The sequence below is a fragment of the Phyllopteryx taeniolatus genome, chromosome 5, assembly GCF_024500385.1.
Source record: "Phyllopteryx taeniolatus isolate TA_2022b chromosome 5, UOR_Ptae_1.2, whole genome shotgun sequence".
NCBI lineage: Eukaryota > Metazoa > Chordata > Actinopteri > Syngnathiformes > Syngnathidae > Phyllopteryx > Phyllopteryx taeniolatus.
In genome coordinates, this window is record NC_084506.1 from 7857898 (window position 1) to 7882965 (window position 25068).

At 40.9% G+C, this 25068-nt stretch overlaps 1 protein-coding gene across 2 annotated transcripts in view; it reads left to right on the top strand.

Moving 5' to 3' along the window:
• Positions 1-24780, top strand: part of tspan9a (tetraspanin 9a) — a 222123-nt gene extending 197343 nt beyond the window's left edge. For both annotated transcript variants that reach the window (XM_061773469.1, XM_061773468.1), the window contains 5 exons: positions 5499-5573; positions 14507-14608; positions 14850-14981; positions 16119-16202; positions 19593-24780. In XM_061773469.1, the coding sequence (XP_061629453.1) occupies positions 5499-5573; positions 14507-14608; positions 14850-14981; positions 16119-16202; positions 19593-19664 (465 nt within the window). In that variant the 3' untranslated portion in view covers positions 19665-24780. The remainder of the gene's footprint in view (positions 1-5498; positions 5574-14506; positions 14609-14849; positions 14982-16118; positions 16203-19592) is intronic.
• The last annotated feature ends 288 nt before the right edge of the window (positions 24781-25068 follow it).

Below are 25068 nucleotides of genomic sequence, written 5' to 3' on the forward strand. Positions count from 1 at the left end.
TTGTACGATATAACCCTCTATTGTTTATATCGTTATTTTAGACTTTAGATTTCCCCCGCCGCTACTGAGGGAATCCTGAAGTTCATTCTCCTCTGCTTTGCGCTAGTAATATATGGTCACAATGAGTGAAGAGGGGTGTAGATGTGAGATGTGAGATGAAGTGTAGATGAACAATGTGTCCTGCAATTCACATTGGTTCTCAAGAGCTAAGAGTTGTCACAGTTTGGTTGGGTCAGGTAGGTCATCGCTGGCTGGGCCACTTGTTCCGGATGGTTGGGTTCTGTCGGTGTAGTATTATCAAGATTTCTTATTTATTCACAGCTCAGCACACAGAGCTAGGATGGTATCCATATACAGTATCTACTTGGATAGCCACAGCCCCGCACCAAACCTTTAATTTTGTGAAACGTGGGCGGAATACTCCCAATATGCAGTGACATAATTTCTCATGTATAATGCCAATTTTCCCCCCGGAAAAATTGTCAAAAGTCAATAGTGCGCATTATACGTAGGTATAGGGGAAATTGAAAAAACTTTCCCATTTTATAAATGTATGCCGCCATCGAGAGGTTATGAAAAAGCTGTAGGCTTTCATTCCTATATGCCACCGCCACCTAGAGGTTATGAGAAAGGTGTATACTTTCCTTCCAATATGCCACCGCCACCTAGAGGTTATGAGAAAGGTGTATACTTTCCTTTCAATATGCCACTGCCACCTAGAGGTTATGAGAAAGGTGTAGCCTGCACTTCACTAGATGAACAAAGATAACGTGTATTATTTATTCAGTAAAAATTGATAATTGTCCGCAGCACACCGGTTGGTATTTATTGGACTCGAGTAACACAGAGTGCAGTATCGTTATGACACCTTCCTACAGAATAGGAAAATATCATAATATGGCAAATAGCTATTTAGTTAAAGAAAACCAGCACGGTATCATGTAACTACAGAAGCAAAAACTTGCTGAAACAGTCTTCTTGCACATTGAGCATACATAATTAAATAATTGGCTGGCACCTTGAGAACAAGTACTTAAAGGAACATAAAACATTAAAGTGCATGATGATATCAAAGCGTCCATTATTTACATATACGGTACTGTAAATCAGCATAATTCATAGTTTACCAAATTTACTTTCCAGTGTGCAGCAGTCGGATTCAGTCCAGCATAATTACACCTTATTACCAATCATCAGCTCAAAACATTTTGTTGCCAGCACTCAGTTTATTAAAACACTGTCAATCGGCTACATTATTGATGGTGTTGGGACTCTTTAATCTCCCTCAAAACAAAATTGAGAGGCGCGATAAATTGCGAAGCAGTAACGTGACAGTTCTTGGAGGAGATTACATACGAGAATCTAAAAAGTCCCACTCAATATTAAGGCATGACTGCACATGTACCGATAGATGTGTTTGTTTATTTACGTCAAAACTAGGGGCGGTTTCTGATATGGGCAATATGGGCAGTTGCCCAGGGCAGCATCCTGTGAGGGGGTTGCACTCAACCACCCCCCCCCCCAAACTCCTGCCCCCCCATTGATGATGGGCTAGGGGGGCGCACTCGACGGGCATCGCACAGGCTGAATAGACTTTGGAGATTAAGTTTACAGAGTCAAATCTCAGACAGTACCCCCGTTGACAATTGGCCATGTGGACGGAATCGACAGCTGTCGCACAAGGGTGCCATTCGGTCCGGGACCCCCTCTGATTAAAACACAGTGTTGATGCAAACCTTCCTAGGACACTCACGTGTCAGTGCATATGCTGAACATGTGTTTGTGACACAGCAGCAATAATTCAGATGTATTCCCTTTAGCAGCCGGCAGACACCTGACAAGCCTTTCGTCTACACTGTGGTGGTCAGGGGCTGACAAAGCAAGCTTAACTGAGGGACTCTGCCTTCTTGCAAATTAGCACCAGTGTGTCTGTGTCAGTGTAACTTTTCAGCCCAGTCAGTCAAACATCCTCTGGTGTCACCATGGTGGTTGGATTACTGTGCATGCAGCACACCGGAACCTTGGTTCACAATATTGGAGAAGATTGTGCTATTCATGACGTCTCTCCTGGAAAAACAATGAGAACTTGAGTTTGGGCTCTCAGTGCTTCAGTTTCTCAATCCCTTCAAGTCCTTTCATCAGTCAAAAGCTCCCCCAAAATCCTCCTGTTTGACATGGCTTCCCTTACCTGCCTAACAAGAGAGAGGGAGAGAGAGAGAGAGACAGACAGACAGAGGGGGAGAGAGAGAGAGAGAGAGAGAGTGTGTGTGTGTGTGTGTGTGTGTGTGTGTGTGTGTGCGCGTGCGTGTGTGTGTGTGAGGACATTAACCTTAAGAGCACAATCATCTTTTTGCACAATTCCAAAGCACCAGTTTCTCTTGTTTTTCTTCTTTCATTTTTAGGACCAAAATTGAGAAAGCCCTCCTGTCCATGAGACAGAGCAGAGACTGAGAACCCGGCCTTCTTGTCAAACCCTTAGTGAACTACTTTTTCTGATTTTTTTCAGATTTTGTCGTCGACTCTCTAATATGACGACACAGTTGAGTTGAAGTCCATTAATCGATGACATTTTTGCCCATTCTTCCCCCATTTGTGAGGTCACACACTGATGTTGGACGAAAAGCCTTGGCTCACTGTCCACTCAAAATTAACCCAAAGGTGTTCTATTGGTTTGAGGGCAGGACTCTGAGAAGGCGAAGTCAATTTCATTCATACCAAATTCTCTCATCCATGTCTATGGACCTTACTTTGTGCATGGGTGCACCGACATGTTGGAACAGGAAGGGTTAATCCCTGTGACTGTCCAAAATCTCTTATGTTGAAGCATTCAGAGTTCCTTTCACTGGAGCTCAGGGGCTAATATTTTGGGCAGTTCTAACTTTATGGGAGCAGTTTGGTGGTGGCCCTTTCCTGTTCCAACATGACTGTGCATCAGTGCACAAATCAAGGTTCATAAAGACATGGATGAGAACGTTTGATGTAGATGAACTTGACTGGCCTGCACAATCCTGACCACAACCCTATAGGACACTGTTGGATGAATTAGAGCGGAGACTGAGAGCCAGGCCTTCTTGTTCAACATCAGTATGTAACCTCACAAATGCGCTTCTGGAAAAATGGTCATAAATTCCAATAAAAACACTCCTAATCCTTGTGGAAAACCTTTCCAAAAGAGTTTAAGATGTTATAACCACAAAGGGGGGACTAATGTCATATTTAAAACCTATAGCTAAAGACTGGGATGTCACTTAAATGCACATGTGAGTCAAGGCACATGAGTGAATACTTTTGGCCATATAGTGTATTTCAACGGATTGGCATAAAAACAAATTCAGACAAATGATTAAAAATACAACTTACTATTACGCTGAATGATGTTATTAGTGGGCGACCAGCGGCCCCTAATTTTCAGTGACGTAGTTTTATGTCTTTTAAACCTCACGAGCCATCCGGTCTCATTTTGTGTTCCATAGCATAATGCAGACATGTCAAGCTCCACTTCTTCTCTTCTTGCTGGTGTCCACACAAATCAACACTACAAATAATAGATTAGTACAGCACATAATACATCAATACAATAGTTGCTTCAATGATTCATTGATACAGTAGTTACTCAAAGTACATGCTACAGAGTCGAACATGTACACATTAACACAAAAGACACCGATTTATAATGTGTTAATATGAAATAAAATACTGTTAAAACAAAAAAAAATATTTTAATCTTCAAGCAACACCTCTCAGATGAAAAGAGTATCGATTGGATATAATAAAACCGAATAGTATATTCTAAGATGGGACATGTCAGGTTTGGCGGTGATGGTGGCAAAAAGGGTGACCCAAATCCATGAAAGCAGGGAGGCAAGGCAGGAGTGCAAGAATCTCAAAATGATATTCAATTTTAAAAATAAATAAATAAAGGCAAACAAGGGTGGAGACAAAAAATACCAAATGAACAAAGTCCAAAAAAACATGGTTCCAAATAAGAAAGAAACTCTAGGGGTAAACTCGTGACATAAAACATAACAAGACCAGAGCAGCAACAGACTACAAACGACAATGAACCAACAAGGAAAGAAAACAGGGAACTAAATACAAGAAAACTGATGAGACAAAGAGGAACACCTAGACAAGACACGAGTGGCTGGAGGGAGCTGATAGGTTGACAACTGGTAGAGGGCTGGCGACAAGAGGTGGGAGATAATAACTAATGGCAGACAAGACATGAACACGTGGCACAGGAAAACTTCACAAAAGCATGAAACAAACGAAATAAACAGCACCATGTCAACAAAAACACAGACCATGATAGGACGAAAAAAAAATATTATAATATACTTCCATATATTGTTTGTGACCATGCTCAAATATTTCCACAAGCTTGTAGCATTGTACGGCCATATGCTGTACTGCAAAAAGTGTAACGACACAGTTTCGTGATGTTGGGTGAAGGCTGTTATAAAAATGAAATGTACCGGCATTACCAGATAACTAGCAACCCTTTACTGCTCAGCGACTGTTTTTTTTTGTCAATGTCTTTATGTCTCAAAAGTGTTCTCTGTCTCTTGACTGTCTGTTGTCGTACGAGAGCGGCTCCAGCCACCGGAGACAAATTCCTTGTGTGTTTTTTGGACATACTTCGCAAATAAAGATGATTCTGATTCTGAAGTTTTCGTTATCTCACAGTTGTTGCCCTCGAATTATTGGACATAACATTTTGGCAAGAAAGATGGAGAGTCTTTCCCTGCTTCACAGAGCGTCACAGTTCGCCGACTGCAACAGATCCTGTAAATAGGAAGATTGGAAGACGAGATGCCAAAAACAAGAGATTAGCGATTAGTCGACTTAAAGCTTTAAACGATGTGGACTCGTAAAGTCGACATCAGTTCATTCCACCAAACTCATTACCTCTATATTCAACCGTCATTTTTACCTTTTCCTTTTAGGCCTCGATACAGGTACCATAATAGTTTCCACAAAAGATTGTTACTGTGTATGGCATTTGTCTGGAATTTTGTTTTGCATGTTTCCTTCTGTGCCAAGTGTATGGTAAATATTTAGCTCAGGAGAAGTCAAGTAAGGAGAGAAGAATAGTAGATGAGCTCCTAGGCTGTGTTGGAAATTAATCGTAGGAGGTATTAAAACCATTTTCCCTTCCACTCACATCTTCATGAGGCACTTTCTTCTTTTTCCACGCTCCTGCTTTCTTCCCACCTCCTCTTTCATTCCTCTTTTTCAGTCTTTCCTGCTTAAAGGTTTTCGAGAGTAACTAATAATCTGGTTGCTGAAGTGCCGGAGATTCACTAGTTTTGCTACTTTCCCATATTGGCATTATTACAAAATGTAATCGACGTGGATGTAGTGAATTCAAAAGGTTGTTTTTCCATACATCCCAAATGCTTCCAAAAGGCCACTTGAATGTCAGCTAAATAGGTTTTGTATTTAGAGCTTTTTTCATTGGCGTCTAAAAAGTTTTCCTCTCCTTTTTTTCCTGACAGTTTTTCATCGTCCTGCTGATAATTCTCCTGACAGAGCTGATATTACTCATCCTGTTCTTTGTGTACTCAGATAAGGTAGGTTCAATTTGTTTTTGAATGAAGTTTCTCTCGTTTTGCTTTGTTAGGTTCTTTCAGTCAAAAAGTGAGATCTCTCACACATGCAGAGGAAATTCAACAAATAAAAAGCAAAGAACAGTGTGACTAAATTCAACACATTCATATTCTAAATAAAGGTAGTCTGCTGTCAAAGGTTAGAACCCAAAATGCGGGCTAATCCCCACCAGTTGACTTGCTACAAGTGGTCCAGTGCACATTTCCCATGACCCTCTGTTCGGTTCAAGTTAGGTGTGTAGGTATATGGAAGCAACAGATGACAATATTTAAAGCTGGCGTGATTACTGACATTCTTGTGCAATCTGGAGTGCATCCTTCATCAAATTGTTCCACAAATAGTTCATCTTGAGGGCAACACGTGTCTTTCACATAACAACCAATGACGAGCACTAATATATATATATGTTTTATTATTTTGTTTTGTCTTATCTGTCTGTCTGTCTATCTATCTAGCTAATCTAATATAATGATATAACAAATTAGTTCACATAGCAATGCCAAATAATTTATAACACAGCATATGTGTTGACTTGAATTTGTGCAGCACTCTCAGTAAGTGAGTCACATGTCACTGATCTGACAGTAAATATTATAAGCAGTGGTCAATGCACATAAAATATCCATCCATCCATTCTCAATACCATTTATCCTGTTCAGGGTCACGGGGGCGCTGGAGCCTATCCCAGCTGACTTCGGGCGAAAGGCAGGCTACACCCTGAACTGGTCGCCGGTCAAACGCAGGGCACATATAGACACGGACAACCATTCGCACTCACTTTCACACCGTCACTGAGTGGGAACTGAACCCACGCTGCCTGCACCTACGTCAGGCAAATGTACCACTACACCGTCAGTGACCTACATAAAATATATCAGATATTCTCAGTGTGTACAGATCATCTCTCTGGTTTCTATGATGTATGTCAGTAACTTAATAACATGACAAAATGTAACATATCCATTGATGATAGTGTACACTGCAGCTGTCTGGCCTCGGCTGCAGACAGTGACTGACTCCTCTCAAATGGAGGGCACCAATAAAGAACATTTTCTCGTCAAATTTGCACAAATATTCTAATTGGGTCTTTCAAGCATTGTGTATTTTTACCAGGACAAATTATTGCATGTTAAATATGTTAATGGTGAGTACTTTAATTTGGTATATGTAAATATTGTTTGTCTATTTAGCTCAGGCCCTGCAGGAGTTAGGCCCAGTTAATTCTTCGTCTGTTTTTATTCAAACTGAGTCTTCCAAGCAGATAAAGGAATTCATTTAGCAGCCAATCCATCTTTAGATTGTTTCTAAGCACACCCACCAGGAGCAAATATGTCTGCTGCCTTATCTCACAAATATTATTGGCTGAACTTTGGGGCTGTAGTTGGGGGAAATCCTCCCCTTGAACTCAAATGGATTCTTTCAACTGCTTTGCTCCCTGTTACATGTAAAGTCGGGCAGTCGAAAAGGTGAAATAGAGCTCTAAATTTCTCAAATCTGATTCACTTGGATACCGTGTTTTTCTAATAAAATAAAAAATGAATAAATAAAATCTCGTTTACATCACTTCCAGCGAACATTGACTGTGTTTTATTAGGTAAAACTACACAGTGTTGATACTGTTTTACGCCAAAACCACTACACTACTAGAGTTCATGTATTGCTCTTCAAACATCATTAGAAAGGAATACCATTATGTTTTAGTAAAATGTTTAATTTAGCCTGTCATCCTGCAGACGTGAGGGTATGGCATGTTACTCAGACGACTCTTTATGCAAAGGCAGTGTGTGTCCATTCAGCGTCCTTTTTCCCTCTAGTGGAATCTGGTATGCCGTATGAGTCTGGGTCTCCTCATTCTCTGATACAGGCTGTGATCAGAGGAATCATTAATCCTCTTCTGCTTCTTGATCTTCTAATCACAAGGCATTTATTAACAAGCCTGGAATACATACCACGGCTGGCCGCTTTTAAACTTGATGGACAGATGGCTTTGGATTGTTTAGTCTTTAAAATGATATAAAGTGCTGGAGTCCCCTCCAAAATCTTTGGGAAGTTGTTGTCTCTATGGTCCATCATGTATTACTGTTCAGCTAAGATTGGACTGTACGATTTACGACAGTAATACTGCCATCTTGTTTGTGTAAGGGGGATAGTGATAGCGGTTTCAGCTGTAAACAGCGTGACATCGTAGCGCCATGAAACTGGCAATAAATTCAACTACGAAGAAAAACGTAACCCGGTAAATCATGATGAACAAAGGCAAATGAACAAACATCCAGTAATTTGGTTTTGGCTTGGAACTTTTACATGAAGACACAAAATGGCACGTTATGTGTTTTGCCCTTTCTAAAAAAGAATCAGTTATTCTTGTACCCTTCTCAATGGCAAAAGCAGCTGCTCTATCTCCTACAGTCAACTGATATTTATATGCCAATGTCTCCAATGATGGCAATGCACTAATTAATTCATTTCTTCACAACTAAGGCAGAATTTTAACAAGCTGGAAGACACAGCAACAGACCAATATTTCCTTCTTTTTCCTAGGTATTCCCCAGGTTTGCGTTGCCACCTGTTTTTAGGGCTTGATCATAACTGCCCCATTGACCAATGACAAAAATAGCATAAGGCATTATATGCTTTGTTCTCCCCGTGCCTGTGTGGGTTTTCTCCGGGCACTCCGGTTTCCTCCCACATCCCAAAAACATGCATGATAGGTTAATCAACAGCTCTAAATTGCCTGTAGGTGTGAATGTGAGTGGGAATGGTTGTTTGTTTGTATGTGCCCTGCGATTGGCTGGCGACCAGTTCAGGGTGTACCCCGCCTCCTGCCCGATGATAGCTAGGATAGGCTCCAGCACTCCCACCACCCTTATGAGGATGAGCGGCTCAGAAAATGGATGGATGGATGATATGCTGTGAATCATAAACAAGTGGCTGATTTTGCTGTGCCACTGGAAAGAGAGATGGCAGGAGTCAAATACATTAAGGAAAGCACTTCATAAACAGCACTATAATAAATATGAAACACGCACTCTCTCCACTACTACTCTTTTTTTTAATGTAAAATGCAATTCGGAAAGGAGGAAAAACTGCCCTCCATCCAGAGTGGCCTCTCATCCTTCTATGCTTTGATAATGGAAACACAAAGAAATTGCACTGCCAAACAGTACTGCTTCATGGAAAAAGGGTTTAGGTATTACTTATGTCATTTCCCTCAGTAGCCCAATGCTGTTCAGCAGGCTGATCAAATGCCATGCAGAATCTGTACTATAGTAAAGTCAGGTTCTGGAGTTAGCAACCAGCTGACTGCAGCAGATGGCCGGCCGCAAACCAGATTATTGCCATCCGTCTTTAACGCTGTGACCTCATTGTTTCTCTGTCAACCCAACACGCCAAGCCAAACAGCGGTAAAGGTTTATTAGCTCACAATGCGGAAGCCCGACCTGGCAAAAAGATAAGGGGAGCAGCAGAGCATGTGCAGCAGGATGTAGGGCGGAAAGAAAGAAAAAGAACGGCATTGCATGAGGGGGGAAGGTATGAAGGGAAAACAGTTGGACTCAGGGGAGTGGGAAGTGAAATATTAAACATGTGAATAAAAATTTGATTGGTTTAATAACAGAGCGGCAATGTTACATAGTTTACACGGAGACCCAGTAGAGCACAGACCTTAGCCAAGGTTAAAAGGATTGGAAAAGTTTGTTTGCCCATCCATACACAGACCTTCTCCAAAGAATTTGAATATCATGGAAAAGTCTATTTATTTCCATAATTCCATTCAAAAAGTTAAACTTTCATATATTATAGATTCAGGGCCCACATTTAAAACAATTTCAAGTATTTATTTGTTAGTTAGTTTGTTTTTTTTACATACTTTGGGCTTCCAGCTCATAAAACCCACAAAATCAGGAATTCAAAAAATGAGAATACTGCGAAAGAAATCAGCCCACTTTTGTTGTGAATGGTTGTTTGTCTATATGAGCCCTGCGATTTGCTGGAGACCAGTTCAGGGTGTACTCCGCCTCTCGCCCGAAGATAGCTGGGATAAGCTCCAGCACGCCCGTGACCTTAGTGAGGATAAGCGGTACGGAAAATGGATGGATGGATAACTGTCCCTCTTAATGATCTTGACATAATTTTAAAAATATGGAAATTCAGACAAATTGTTCTGGAAGAGAATTTCTTTTGGTTGGCAGCTCTGCTGTCAGAGGCATGAATGCAATTTTACTTATAATTGGCGTAGTAATTTATTTCAGTGTTTCGGCTTATAGTTTTCGGACTTGGGTGCCTCATTTGCGGTTTCTGAGCCTCACTAGTTGCCATTCAATTACAATGCACAAAGAGAGTAGCCTAATTCAGTGCCACAAAAAGAAGGGTCAGAGCGAAACAGAAATCATAATAGGCCACCTTTTTCTCTTAGAAAGCACCCTGCGATGGCAGATGAATTCCATAAATGTGTGCGCCAAAAGGTAGTGGGTTGATCCTTAGCACATGTGCCACAATACCACAAGGTTTCATGCAAATCAGCTGTGTATATATTTTTTCTTATCCTGCTGACTAATTGGCAAACCGGTGAGGAAACAAAAACTTGCTCTTTTACATTTAAACATTAGGTGAGCGGTATTAAAATACAGTAAGGCGTATAGATAATGTTTATGCACAGAGAAACATTTCTAAGCAAGGAATGTTTGTTATTGAAAAACTTATTTGCTGGACTTTGAGCAGGACGTCTGGGGACAAATTAAAAGAAAAAAAATCGAATCTGGCCAAGATGGCATGGAATATTGTGCCACATTGGTGGCTGATTATTGCATCAAACACACAACCAACCAACAGGCCATCGGTATATTTTCAATTTATGGCCATGATTTATTATTTCAGACCAAATAGAGAGCGAGCAGGGGCGTTTCTCGCCTGCTATTGAACATTCAGGCGATTCAGCCAAGTTTCACAACGCATCCAAGGGAATTCAATATCCTCTTTAATGATGTGTTGTTGGGGGACCTTCGACTCTGTTGCTCTGTCTCTCCGCATCATTTATTACACTATTGGAGCAGTAATCTCAACTCTTCTGGACTCTGTCTACAGTACACAGTGAGTGGAGTGAAGTGAGTGAAATCAATTTGACATGAAATTAGTAAGTGCAACTGTGACGTGTGTAAAGTCCATGATGGAAGACGTGTGTGGTTGAGTAGAAATACTTGGTTCTTATCTCTAAGGTCATGTGCTTACTGAACCACCCACATATAGGGCACTTTTGATTTAAAGTGTGTGCTGGACAAATTTGATAATTGAATATTTAAATTGCTCAAAGCAATGGAAGAAAAATAATATTCTGACGAAGCATTAATTGCTCATTACACACACTACTGTAAATATGCAATACTGTACTCGGCTTACTGTACTAGAGCAGCTATCTGAGACTTTAGTCTTTAGACATTCCTTCTTAGTGGAAGAACTAACGAAAGAGAATAAATATTGCAATGGCAAGGTCGGACAATCCTAATTTAGAGTAGCAAAAAAAAAAAAAAAAAAAATTCACTCTTACCGAAACCGACTTGCTCTGTGTTTTAAGTCTACAATTAGGATTCAAGCATCATTCACTGATGAGTCAAGAAAAATATCAAATATTATTACTTGGTCCACACAAAAAGGTAATGGTTTCTGCCTTCCCAATTTTATGGACATTGAGTAGCTTTAGTAGTAGTTTTTGCTTAGTCAAATCTCAGCAAGAACACAACTTCCTTGGCAGAGGGGAAATAAAGTCACTTATAGTCTCTGTATAAAATAGGCTAAAGAGAGCAGTGTAACAGTGAAAAAACTGCTGGCATTTGTGTCAATGACAAACTCATGTTAGGTGACAGATATTGGTCGGCTGCCAATCCAGAAATTGGAGCTTCGGTCCAAAGGTTGTGTTTCTCCATCAAAAACATCCATCCATCCATTTTCAACGCCGCTTATCCTGGTTAGGGTCGCGGGGCGCTGGAGCCCATCCCAGCTGACTTCGGGCGAAAGGCGGACAACACCCTGAACTAGTCGCCAGTCAGTCGCAGGGCATTCCATCAAAACAAAATGAGATAATGCAGCGCAATTGTGTTCTGGAAAGGAGAAAAATGGGTCATTGCATGACCAAATTCATGTTTGCATCGCAGTCATTTGTAAGTAAGAGGCAGGGATTGATGATAAGGCTCCTCATCTAATTTTCTCATACAAGGACAGATCCAGAGGATGTTGGGGCCTACAGCCCAAGGAGCGATACGCTCATCTGCGTCAGCAAAGTTAGAGCCACAGACAAGAATGGGACTAAACGTGATACTAATCTTATTTCAAAGGTTTTAGAGGGCATAAGAATGAACTTTGCATGTTTAATAATTACTGAAGCATTTTAATGCAGTAGAAGAAAAATAATTACTCAGAACAAATCACTTTGACTTTGCTTTTAGCATCCGTCATTACCATAGGAACCTCAGATCGTCTATATAGCAGTCAATACCACCTTCTCCACGTTCTGCTAAAACAAGGATTTTTCCAGGTCGCTGTTCTTTACAAACAGTCGCTGACAAGGAATGTCTTCAGCGGTAGTATAAAATCTGTAACGGGGCAGGACAGTGCCTGTGTGAAAGGGAATACCAAAAAGGCAGACAGGAGTGTTAAGTTTCACATCCAACAGTCACTTCTCTCACCTGTTATTTTGAAAGCAATGTCATTGTCTGAAAAGTAGTTTATGTTACATTAACATCACCTTGCATCTCATAATCTAATTGCATGTGACTGGGTTCTATGCCAAAAGCAAATGCAGTTTACTGGTGTCGTGGCTATTGTGTGTATTAGAGGCTTATAATATTCCATCCATAATATTTGTGGATGTTGGTGCATCATACCAACACGTGTCAGTGCTAACATTATGTTTCGTAACTACCGTGATGGTTCGTAACTAACGTTATGTTTCGTAATTGTGTGCTGTTTTTGTGTAAACTTTTTGCAAACTAAAATTATTAATTATAATTTGAAATCCAGATGTTATTATCAGGCACAGGTCAATAGGCTTCTTCAGCCTCTGATCGTGCCTTTGGCGCTTGGATAAATAGGAGAAAAGAAACTTCAAAAGAAAAACAGGCCAAGATTAGACAAAACTGCTTGCTATGTGTGAGTTACGTTCTCTTGGATTTTGGATTTGGGGAATGGAGCAAAACACACACTATTTTCTCTTACTGGTGATTATTTACTCTTACCGGTTATTTGTCTCATGAATGGAATACATGTTTTTTTGTGTCTGACGAAGACAAGACTATGTGGCTTTATTAGTGGTCTGAAGTCGGTGAGCTGAGGCATTAAGCCTTAACTTGTAAATACATTTTTGTTGTGGCGTGACTAATAGTGCCTGTGAAGGTGTGGCGTGTGGTTCAGGGACTATGGGCCTATTTTCCCTGTAATAATTACCACATATCTGAAGTACCGCTCAATCTGTTGCGGCTGTTAGTGAAATCCCCCTTGGGAAAAGAAAACTGCAGGAGAACTAAGCCACTGACTTTTGTTTCTCATTAACACATCCAATAAGATATTAATCTCCCACAGACATGACACAACCCTGAGCACATTGTTGGAGTTCAGTCACAAGCAAAAATATTAACACACTTTGCTTGAGGGCATGTTGAAATTGCGTGTGGGTGATGTGACATACAGTAAGATAAGCTGCTTCTCAAGTCATAGCAGAAAAGCTAGACACATTAATGTATTATCCGTGTATTATCCACCATTGGCAACCTGTATGGATAAATGATGCGGATATTTTAAAATAATATGACTTGTTCCTGAGTAAACAGATGATATGTTAAAGGATCGATCTAATACTGTGAAAATTGGCACTTACCGGTCTTCCATAGTTCTGGACTTAAAAATGTCTGCAGAATAAAATCACCCCACTCGAGCAGGTGTGGGTATACTTATAGCCCCCCGGCTCGGCACCTGTACGTTGGGGTTCACCCGAGAGGGTAGCCTCCCTCCGCATTCGGGTGGGGGGACGGGTCCTGACTGTTGTTTGTGCCTATGCACTAAACAGCAGTTCAGAGTACCCACCCTTTTTAGAGTCCTTGGAGGGGATGCTGGAGAGCGCTCCTGCTGGGGACTCCATCGTTCTGCTGGGGGACTTCAATGCTCACGTGGACAATGACAGTGAGACCTGGAAGGGCGTGATTGGGAGGTGTTCTGTTATTGGACTTCTGTGCTCATCACGGATTGTCCATAACAAACTCCATGTTCAAGCATAAGGGTGTCCACACGTGCACTTGGCACCAGGACACCCTAGGTCGCAGTTCGACGACTGGCTTTGTGGTCGTGTCATCGGACTTGCGGCTGCATGTCTTGGACACTCGGGTGAAGAGAAGGGCGGAGCTGTCAACTGATCACCACCTGGTGCTGAGTTGGCTCCTATGGTGGGGGAAGATGCCGGTCCGACATGGCAGGCCCAAACGTATTGTGAGGGTCTGCTGGGAACGAAAAATGTATTTTTTTATGTCACTGTATTTCAGTATTTCACTGTTTCACTGTTCCACAAAGCTGTGTTACTCGTACTTTCACAGCTCAATCCAACTTCCACAAATTAAATCATTTCTAATTCAGACAGAGGTATTTGAATTCATAGGTCACATTAGTGCATCTATCTGACCAGCAACAGTTTCTGCTCTATGACACATCATGAACAGTTCTGATTTTGGAAGACATCCCATTGACATGCTTGGAGTAGCTGCAATCAAATCTCACAGTGGTTCAGCTTTTTGACAGCTCTCTCCAGGTTTGATTCTCCCGTTGTTTTTCCTCACTGCTGTTCTGTGATCACTACAAGGAAGGTTTTCTATTCTAAGGTATTGTATGTAACAAAGGCTGATGTCTCTTCCATCTGCAGGTGAGTGAGAATGCTAAGCAAGATCTGAAGGACGGGCTGGCTCTGTACAACTCTGAAAACAACATTGGCCTGAGAAATGCCTGGAACATCATCCAGGCAGAGGTAAGGCAGACCTCACAGTTCAATCAAATGTGATATACAATAGCAGAAGAGCTACTGGGATATTTGAGATCATGTATTGCCTGGCTTCTCGCCTTAGCATGATTGCAACATTGAATTTCTGTCTGGGTACATTCCATTAATGTGTAATTCAATGCGAATGAAGTCACTTCAAAGTTAGTGTCAGGTCTCTGATGGACTGTCTGGATCACTGACTGCATTATTTTCTGTGTGGGATACGCAGTGGAAGTGCTGCGGCGTTATAGCCTACACCGACTGGCATGAGGCCCTGAAAGAGAAGGTCGTTCCTGACCGCTGCTGCCAGGAGCATTACCAAAACTGTGGGCGTAACTCTACCAACATGTTCTGGAACCGGGTAAGCACTCGCTTGTGTAGTTTAAGGATAATTTTAGGTTTTAGAATATGATGGGGAACATGTCATTGTTAGTTGATTTTTTTTTCTTTCATTTTCCAGCTGATAATCATATATACAGTACAAGCTTAGTTTGCAGTTGAAATTCTTAGAGCATGTGTGCGGCACTCATTTAATGCCCCGAATTATGTATTTTTATTATTAATGTTCTAATTTTTAGAAGAAGACACTGAAATTGTATTTGGCAAGTCCTAGAGTGCATCACCTCTGATGCATTTTCACACGTCCATGAGGAAAGTATTGAGTGTACTACATGAGTAAGGGTTTTTGGCTAGCAGTATATTCCACTATTCATTTTCCTGAAAACGTTGTTGTAATGGAAAAGAAATTGTGAAAAAGATGATTGTTTTGTGAATGTGAGTAATGCATGCTAGACATTCACATTAGGGGCCGAGCACCTCTTTGGTCAGATTCTAGACATGCCAGATTGATATATCTAAAATACAAATACAACCGTAATTGGAAGTCCATTTGCTCCTAAATTTCTCTAACAACCTCCTGTGTCTAATCAGAGGAAATAGAATTGCTATTAACTGTTATTTGTATTGCTTGAAGTATTTTTCCATTATATGGAGACAGCCATTTTGTATTAAGACGCGTTGTTTACCCATTTCCTCCAATTACATGGCTAATCTGTTCTGTGGTTAGTTCAGTCCAAAGAAGGGAATTACATAATTGCCAAACTGAGAAGAAAGTAGACACTGAGCTGGCCTACTGGGATGATCCAGCACTAAAAATCCTGAAAATGAACACACGGCACAAAGTGATGTCCAAATGCTGCCACAGAAAAGGAAAACCGCTTTGCGGCAACAGCAAAAGCAACATGACCCCATCTCATTATCAGTATGATAACCTCAGAATGAACCAGGGTACACATTTCACTTCTCAGGAATGTTGCAAGTTTAATACGCACGTCTGTCTATATGACCCATAAGTCTCAATATAAAATTCCCCATTCATTATTCACTTATTTTGCACCTCACATACTAGGTCGATGCTCTTTCGTACATTGTATAATTCACACAGCTTTCAGAAAAATAGGTGCTTGGTTGAGTTTTTCTCATATGTTCATCCATCTAGGGCTGCTTTGAGAAAGTAGAGGAATGGCTTGATGACAACAAGCACCTGCTGGGAACCGTAGGAATGGTCATCTTGGTAGTGCAGGTAGGAGGTTTATTGATGTTTTGGTGCTAACTTTGTCGTGTTGCATTTGTCTCTGTCTGCCTATGTTGCAACATATCTGCATCAATTGGCCTCCATCTCCTTCCGGGCAAGTTCTAAGGTTCGTCCTCAGTGGGCGTTCTGGCTGCCTACTTCTTGAAAAACATTGCTGACACTATTTATTAATTTTATTTTATTTTTTTCACACTGGTCCTGTCTGCCAGATTCGAGGCACCTTGACTTAGCTCCAAGCAGGCAGTGAGGAGCCATCAGAAGACAAACAAACAAAGTGTATAAAGAAATCTCAGGTGTACATGTTGAAGGCGCTATATACTAATACATGTGATTATAAATACATCTGTGAGAGTGTGTCTCTCATTAAAGTTGGTTGAACAAATAGTTGCTTGTAGAAAGGAACTATTCAACCTGGAAACTTTGACTACCACCCCAAGGGTACGTTTACCCAACAAAAATCAGTCTGTTCTTTGAGTTTTTGAAAAGGTTTGCATAAAGACAATAACCTTGTCAAAACAACACCATTCATAAAGCGCTAAAGACAACAGAAAGTGATGCATTTGAAATAAAACAATCAAGATGAGATTGATGTGTTCAGAGGCTCCACAAAAATGGGGCATTTGTCATTCAGGATTTACAGACCCAGTACAAGAAATGTATCAACAATTCTGGCAAACCCGGTTAACCAATAACCTGAAACAGGGTTCTAGACAAACACATCATATCCCACCAGACTTACTCTGAATTTCCTCATGCTTCCCAATATTCAAGTGGATTAAATCAGTATTTTTATATTTTAACATACCACTATTCATATTTGTGTAGATGAGGGGTGTCAAACTCAAATTAACGGTGGGCCACAATTTAAAATTGGGACAACGTCGCCGGCCAAACTCAGTATTTAATGAAAAATCGCTGCGATGTGCGTGTTTCCCTTCTCTGCAGAAATGTAGCGTTAAAGTTTATCATCTGACAACAAACTTAAATTTTGCTTAAACACTGAATCTGGAATAAATAAACTTTAATATTATAAACACGATAAGTCAATTTTGCGATAAAAGACATCAGTGGTATTTGTTTGTTGTTTTGTATTTCAATAGATAACATTAATTCTTCTGTCTCTCCAACTTCTATTTATCTGTCTCCAAATATCTTTGTTTTTGATATAAATCTTTTTTCAAAGGCCAACAACAAAACAACCCAAATCCATCTTTTGTTTGGCCATTCTTGGGAAGGGGAAGTGTAAATTTGAGACTGGGAGCATAGTTGCTAACGACTGCAACAGAAAGGCAAGGGGCGCTCGCCGGTCTAGACTGATGGCCCAACATTCTGCAATTTGTAATATTAGTGACGCATGTGCTATACACGGGCGGGCCAGCTCTAATACACATTTGAAATCTAAATCTAATTACATTGTGGGCCAAATTTGGCCCCCGGGCCTGAGTTTGACATATGATGTAGATGATGTTGTAGCTGGTATGTCTTTAAATAGTAAATAGTCGCTACCTGTGCTCAGCATTATATGCCAGCTTTACCTCAAAGATCACAAGCTCCTGCTACATCCATCTTCCATTTGACACTATCTCCCCTGTGCACGTCTCTTCCAAACACGCACACAGACACTATGCGCCAGCAGGAAACTGACAGATATCGGTCCTTTTTGTTGACTGACAAAGACTCAAACGGCACATTGGCTTGTCTGACATTAGTTTTCGTGTCTGTCCATAGACACATTCAGTTGGGGCCTCCTAGTGTTCAGCTTTCATATTAGTGAAGACTATGACTGCTCGAAAATGTTTCAGCGCTTCAGAAAATAGCCTGAACCGAAAAACCGCATCATTAATACAGTTCATGCAGCCTGTGAACTGTTGCTACACACTGGGTTCTTCCCTTTCCAAACAAAGTTTGATAAAAGTTTCCCAACATTTCATGATACACATTTAATAGCAAAGCAAAGCAAGTTGATTTATATAGCGCATTTCAAGGTAACTCAACGTGCTTCAAAATTAAAAGCATTTAAAAAGAAAGACACAGGGACACAAAAAAAGGATATACTCGGGCGGGGCTATGGACCGGCGACCCTCCAGTTGCAGGGTGTACATTTACCCTGTGCAGCACGCCGTAATCTGTACTTGAGTATTTCTTTTGCTGCTGTCTTTTTACTCTTACGATGTAAAAAAAAAAAAAAAAAAAAAGAGTTAAAAGTCTACCACGGTTGAGATCTTGATTGATTGAATGATTGAGATCTCGGGGACTCGTCAACAAAATCAAACAAGTGCATATTGATAAAAGAGGCAAACAATATTGTGAATGATTTTTTTTTTTTCCCTTTGGGCCAAGTTATCAAAATGGGTATTGTATATGTTTGACATGCATCCATTTCTGTACCGCTTCTCCTCACTAGGGTCGCGGGTGAGCTGGCGCCTAATTCAGCTATCTTTGGGCGAGAGGCGGGGTACACCCTGAACTGGTCGCCAGCCAATCGCTGGGCACATATAAACAAACAACCATTCGCACTCACATTTAGAGTGCAATTTAGAGTCTTCAATTAACTTACCATGTGTGTTTTGGGGATGTGCGAGGAAACCGGAGTACCCGGAGAAAACCCAGGCAGGCGCGGGGAGAACATGCAAACTCCACACAGGCGAGCCCGGATTTGAACCGGGTCCTCAGAACTGTGAGGCAGATGTGCTAACCAGTCATTCACACCGTTCCGCTATATGATTGACAGCAAAAAATAATTGATGTCGAATCTGTATATTTCAGAATCTGTAACATTTACTTAAGTAAATGAGTTAACTCTTGACTTCTACTTTTACCAGTCTTTTTTGCACAGGTATCTGTTCTTCTGCTCAAGGGCAGAATATTGAATACTATTGCCACATCTGGAGCTAAATGTGCTATAATTACCAATATAAATGCCCGATCTGTTTTCACAGATTGTTCATTAACAATGTCATTTTCCTTAACAGTTTAACTATTCATCACTTTTACTTCACAGTGTTGCGTACTAAGATGTACTCCCTACTTTAACAGATAAAGGTATTAGGATGAGCCTTTCAAATGTGTTTGATGTACAAATAGGATGGAAAATGGCAACTTCAAAGAGACAGCGGCCCGCCTAATAGGGCATCTCCATTTACTTCTTTGACTTAATGCTGGTGCCCACCGTTTTCTCTCAGAGATTCTCGGACCTCCATTTGCAGGCGAGTGAATGAAAATGTGTTGATGCTTCACATAGGGATTTACTGTACAGCAAAATGCATACGGGCCACAACACATCAACGTAAAAAAAAACGAAACACCCCACATGTGCTCACGTACGGTACATCACACAAACATGTTTTACATACTGTCTCCCGCTCTGTTCTTCTACAGCTTCTGGGCATGGCGTTCTCCATGACACTCTTCCATCACATCCACAGAACAGGGAAGAAGTACGATGCCTAGCCCCAGGAGACTCGATGGGAAGGAACTCTGATTAAATGTGCCCCCTCCACCCCACCACCGCTGCCACTACATTACAACCATCCTTTGACTCTGTTCCCAGACTGTGTGCAGATTCCATGTGTTGCCGCTCTGGGCTCTCCTTTCACCACTCATTTTTGCCAAAGAGTAACACAACTGGAAGACGAGAAGGGACTAGTAATTTGGCACAGAAGAGAATCCTGTTGGTTGTCACTCCTTCATTTTCTTTTTTCTTTCTTTTTTGCTCGGAATAACAATTTGCTGGAGGGAACTACATACAGACACTAAGACATTGAAGACTTTTGCAAATTCTCCCCACTCATTGGGGGGGGGGGGGGGGGGGACAACATAAATCTCCTTCCCACTGATTTCTTGTGGAGTATTTGTCTTTCCTTTATGCTTATAAAAAAAAAAAAAATCAACCCCATTTTTCTTTGTAAATGGAAAAAAAAAATCCAAAATGGCATGCTAGTTTTCTACTTCACCAGCTTACCTTCAAATCCTTTAGCCCGCATTTTTTTCCAAATACTTTTCGTATGTGCGTGGTATGCTCCTGTGGAATATAAGTTCAATGTAGTGTGTGTTGGATTTGATGTGAGGAGCATAGACATGTCAGGATGGTGTTTATTATGATCCATGAGTCATATATTTTCCTTTTGACAAGCATTTTTGGGTAAAGTGAGTGGGATTGAAGGAAGTTATTAAAGGGAGAGGAATCATTTTGTACTAAATTCCGCTTTATTCTTGGGATAATGGTACAAATCTACGTGGGAAAACACACACACACACACACACACACACACAGCCAGATACCGGTATCAACGCAATTCCCACTGAGACAATATCAATTGTGTAAAATGGTTGCTTATTAAAGCTCCGCCAGGACTGTGAAGAGAAAGATCCTGGATGATGAAATTCTCCCTTTGAGAGCACACACTAAATTTGGTGTATGTGTGTGTGTTTTATCACATTGTTCCACACTGCAAAGGTAATAAAAAGAAAAGCATAAAAACGCAGAGAATCATGGACACGAGAGGCAAAAATAGTATTTATGCTGATATCATAAATTGTGCCGGTGGATGCGGCAAAAGGTTTGCTTTTTTCATAATCCATTGTCACACACTTGTCCCACCGTCATCAGTCTCACTTTGTCTGGAGGTAAACTCTCCTCCCCTTTATCTTTGAATTTCCTCACTACAAAGTAGCAATATGGGCACACAAAAGAGAGAAGAAAAAAAAGTCAAATCATGAAGGAAAGAAGTTGCAATGCTATGAGAAAAAAATATATTTTTTGAGAAAAAAAATCTAATTTTGTGCGTGTGAATGTCAAAATTCCCATTGGAACATAAATGCAACAGTCACTGCCATAGTCATCATCATTTTTATAAACAAACCCAACAAAAGAGGGGATTTCCTCCCATATTTCCCATGCCTAAATGAATCCCGACTTTCAGATAGCATCCCAGATGATGTTCCCACTCATGACACACCTCTGGCTTTTCCACAACTCCTATTCCCGTGCCTTGTGCTTCCTGGCAGCCGGAGGAGAGGGCGGTGGGAGAGTAGGCTGATCAAAGCTGAGACGAACAGCTATAGCAGCATGCCCTAAAGGAAACATCTATTTGGAACTGTTTATCACATATTCCCAAAGAAGCTTGACAATCGTCCTTAAAATACTTGGGGTTGTTCCTGTATGTGTGGTGCGGTGGCTTGAAGGGAAATGGCCTCAGGTGGGAAGCGCAGGAAACATCATTCCATCTCGAAAGGCCTGTTTCCACCAATCAGTGCGGATCGGTTTACTTCAGTTTGGTACGGAACACATTTCTTTTTTCGTCCCCATCGTCAAACAGGAAATAAGCAATCTGTAGTCTACCGCATTTGGAGATTTTCTCGACGTTCCCTTATCAGAATATGATGTTACTTTTCCCACTTTCCATTGGTTTTAATATCTAGGAGAACATTTTTGTTTTTGTTTACTTTGATGTACTTTTTAATCCTACTTATTCCTTTTTTTCCCCAGAATATTTTGCCATTAACAATAATGTTTAGCATCTTGAGGTTTTCATGGCCAAGTGCAAATCCTGTCGACACTCAATAGCTCTCTACGGCATACTGTACATCAATCAGCAGTTCATATGATTGAAAATGCAAATGTATCTATCATTTTTGCTATTTAAATCTTTTTTTATTTTACAGTGTTGCGATAAAGTTGCATTAAAACTCTGTGTAAGGTTGCCTCGCACACATTATAACTCCTCTTACCGACAGTTTTGCATGCCTTCCTGTTGTCTCATGTTCTCAATCAAACTGAGAGGCCATTTACTCAAGAGGAGATGCGTCTTCGAAACTAATGAGGAAAGAGTTACACTTAAAGTGATTTTTATTTGCAAAATGTACAAACTTCCAATAGATGGCCACGTTTCGCAAGTAAGAGAATTAGACTGGCATGCAGCGACACTGCTGGCACTGATGCACTTCGTGGTCCATATACTCCAACTCGACTGCTCATGTCCATAGGGTGGAACATGACAGCTGCTGATGTACAGCGCAGGCACGAATGGCCACGGCTCCTCCGCTTGGCCGCTTGCGCAAACTCTCGGCACATCCCTTATTTACAGTCGTACTCTGCAGACAGGCGGCACTACGCGCAGTAGAAAGACTGCCGTGGGGGCCATCCCGAACCCCGGAGAGATTGGAAACAGCTGTGACAGTTCAGTCACTCAGACGGCATGTTAGCCTGACTGGATGCAAGATGTTGAATGCATATTGCAGTACTGCCCATACATCCATTTTCTATACCGCTTGTTCATGTGGGCGAGCTGGAGCCTATCGTGCTGACTTCGGGGCGAGGGGCTCGGTACACCCTGGAATGGTAACCAGCCGATAGAAAGGCAAATCATTCACACTCACATTCGCACCTCTGGACAGTTTAGACTCTTCATTTAACCTAACATGCATGTTTTTGGAGCTGGAAAACCTATCCAAGAAAGGCGAGAATCTGCAACATCCATACAGAAAGACTGGAGCCAAAATTCCAAACCAGAACCTCAAGACTCTGAGGTGTAACAAGTGTTACAAGTACTAAACACTGTGCTGCCTTGTACTTCTGTTACATGAAGTTAATAGTGGGATATAGAAGTAAAAACAAAATACATTTAGCGCCACACATTTGCTACACGACCGCAAAAGTGCAGATCTGAAATGCTCATGTCAGCATGAACTCCCTCTCAACTCTTCATGGCTTTGTAAAGGTTCCTACTCAATACATGGATGAATGCTGTTTCAACAAAACATGTTTGATAGCTGTTATTTTTCTGCGTCGGCTGTCGCTGTTCTGCTTTTTTGTTTTTTTTCTTGAAGGCTCTCCCTACTGCCTATTTCCCCTCTCACAATGAAGACCCATTGTGACAACATGACATCATTAAGTGTTTGTTTGCTAAGGGATTAGTCCAATTTAATGTTCCTCTCTACAAGGTGTAAAAATGTTGCTCTGTCTTAACACAGCCTCTGGCACAACAAACAATTAAATCTAATTTGATAGATGTGGAACTGTGTCATGTCGCACTGCAAATCCCACAAAGTCGAATTTGACGGCATAATCAGCAGCTTCTGCCTTCTAAAAGAAAATGCAAGAGGCCCCATATTAAATAGCATTCAGTTCATTAAATCAGCTTTTTACATTAGCCGTAAATGTAGAGATGATTGCCATTCCGAGGTACAGTAGATGCAAAGAAGCTCCGGGGTTTGCCCTACACTGTCATTTCTGTGATGCTACTGGTACACACTCAGAAAAAAACTATCGTACACGTGCATTTCATTGCTGTCAAAATGTCAATCCAAACATAGACACTTTTAATTGGACAGTAACAGTTAACAGCGAACCTGGAAAGCCAAGGTCAGAAGCTAACGTAAATAAAAAATCAAGGAAATATAAAGGTTTGAGTCCTGAAATGATTCAAAACAAGGCCAAATTTTGAATCCAAGTGAAGTTCCCTCTGATGGATTGGTATCTTTTAGCTGAAAAGGACAATAAAGTGGCACAAACGTGTAGGACATTAAGAAGTCGCAATTTTATGAAAGAATGTTGACATTTTGACAAGTTCCATGTTCCAAATTATTCATGATACCCTTTTCTCAATGTAATTGTCTGATAACATCAGAAGTATAAATAACGAAAGAATATAAATAACAATGAAAATGGCCAATATATTTTATTACCATCTCTAACACAACTTGTGATTTTAATGTGCTGCACATTCTATACACTCACTGCACAAACGTCACATTAAGGCCGAGAGATTCTGAGAAGGTTTACTATTTATAGAACACTCAAGAAGGTGATAAAAGGTTGTTATGGCAATGACATGATTTTTGAAAATGTCCTTTTAGGGTTACATATTTTAGTTTCTTTGAAACTACTGAATGCATCCGGTTCCATCCATTAATCCATCCATCCATTTTCCGAGCCGCTTCTCCCCACTTGGGTCACGGTCGTGCTGGAGCCCATCCCAGCTATCATCGGGCAGGAGGCGGGGTACACCCTGAACTGGTCGCCAGCCGATCGCAGGGCACATATAGACAAACAGCCATTCGCACTCACATTCACACCTACGGGTAATTTAGAGTCTTCTCATTTTAAAATGCAAAACAACGCACTAATTCTTCATTTCCTCATGTGTGACAGCTGTTTTGTATTTCTCAAGGATAGGAGCAATGTACATTTATGTAAATGTCTTTTTGTTAGTATTTCTTTTTTTTCAAATGTCATATCTGACTGCCTAAGCATCTTGCAGTTTTTTTTTTTTTGCCGCAAGAACGCACATGCAGTAACTTGCTTTCGTCTGCTGTGGAGCTTCTTTTTTTTTTCGCCACTCCTAATTCTCCAAACCCCCTGTGCTTAAACTGAAAATCTGAGATGTGTGCTCTAAAAATGGTGTGTTTGATGTTGGGTTCTGTTGGATGGCACTATCTGATACCTGCCAGCAGTGTTTGTCCTGTGGAGTCATTTTTCCGCTACATGTGAAAGCACTCTGAACTTACCTTGGCTTTCTTCTGAAAATCAGCTATTTTTTAAATAAAGGAACCTGTCACAAAACTCCCCAATGCCACGCAGTCAATGCCCTTTATTTTTAAAGAGACGTTTAATGTACATTGTATAGTATAGCCAATGCTGAAAGAAGTATGCTTGTATTTTCAGTTTTGTTTTTTGTCGAGGGTGGTCAGAAAAGTACATTGCTTCATTCACAAGAGAACATGCTCCAGCATGTCACTTTGTGGACGACCTTTTTTGGAGGATGTTTTCCACCTGTTGTCCGGCACTTCTTCCTTTTATAATCAAGTGGATAAAAGTTCTCGCCAACCACATCGCTGGGTCACTAGCAAGTTA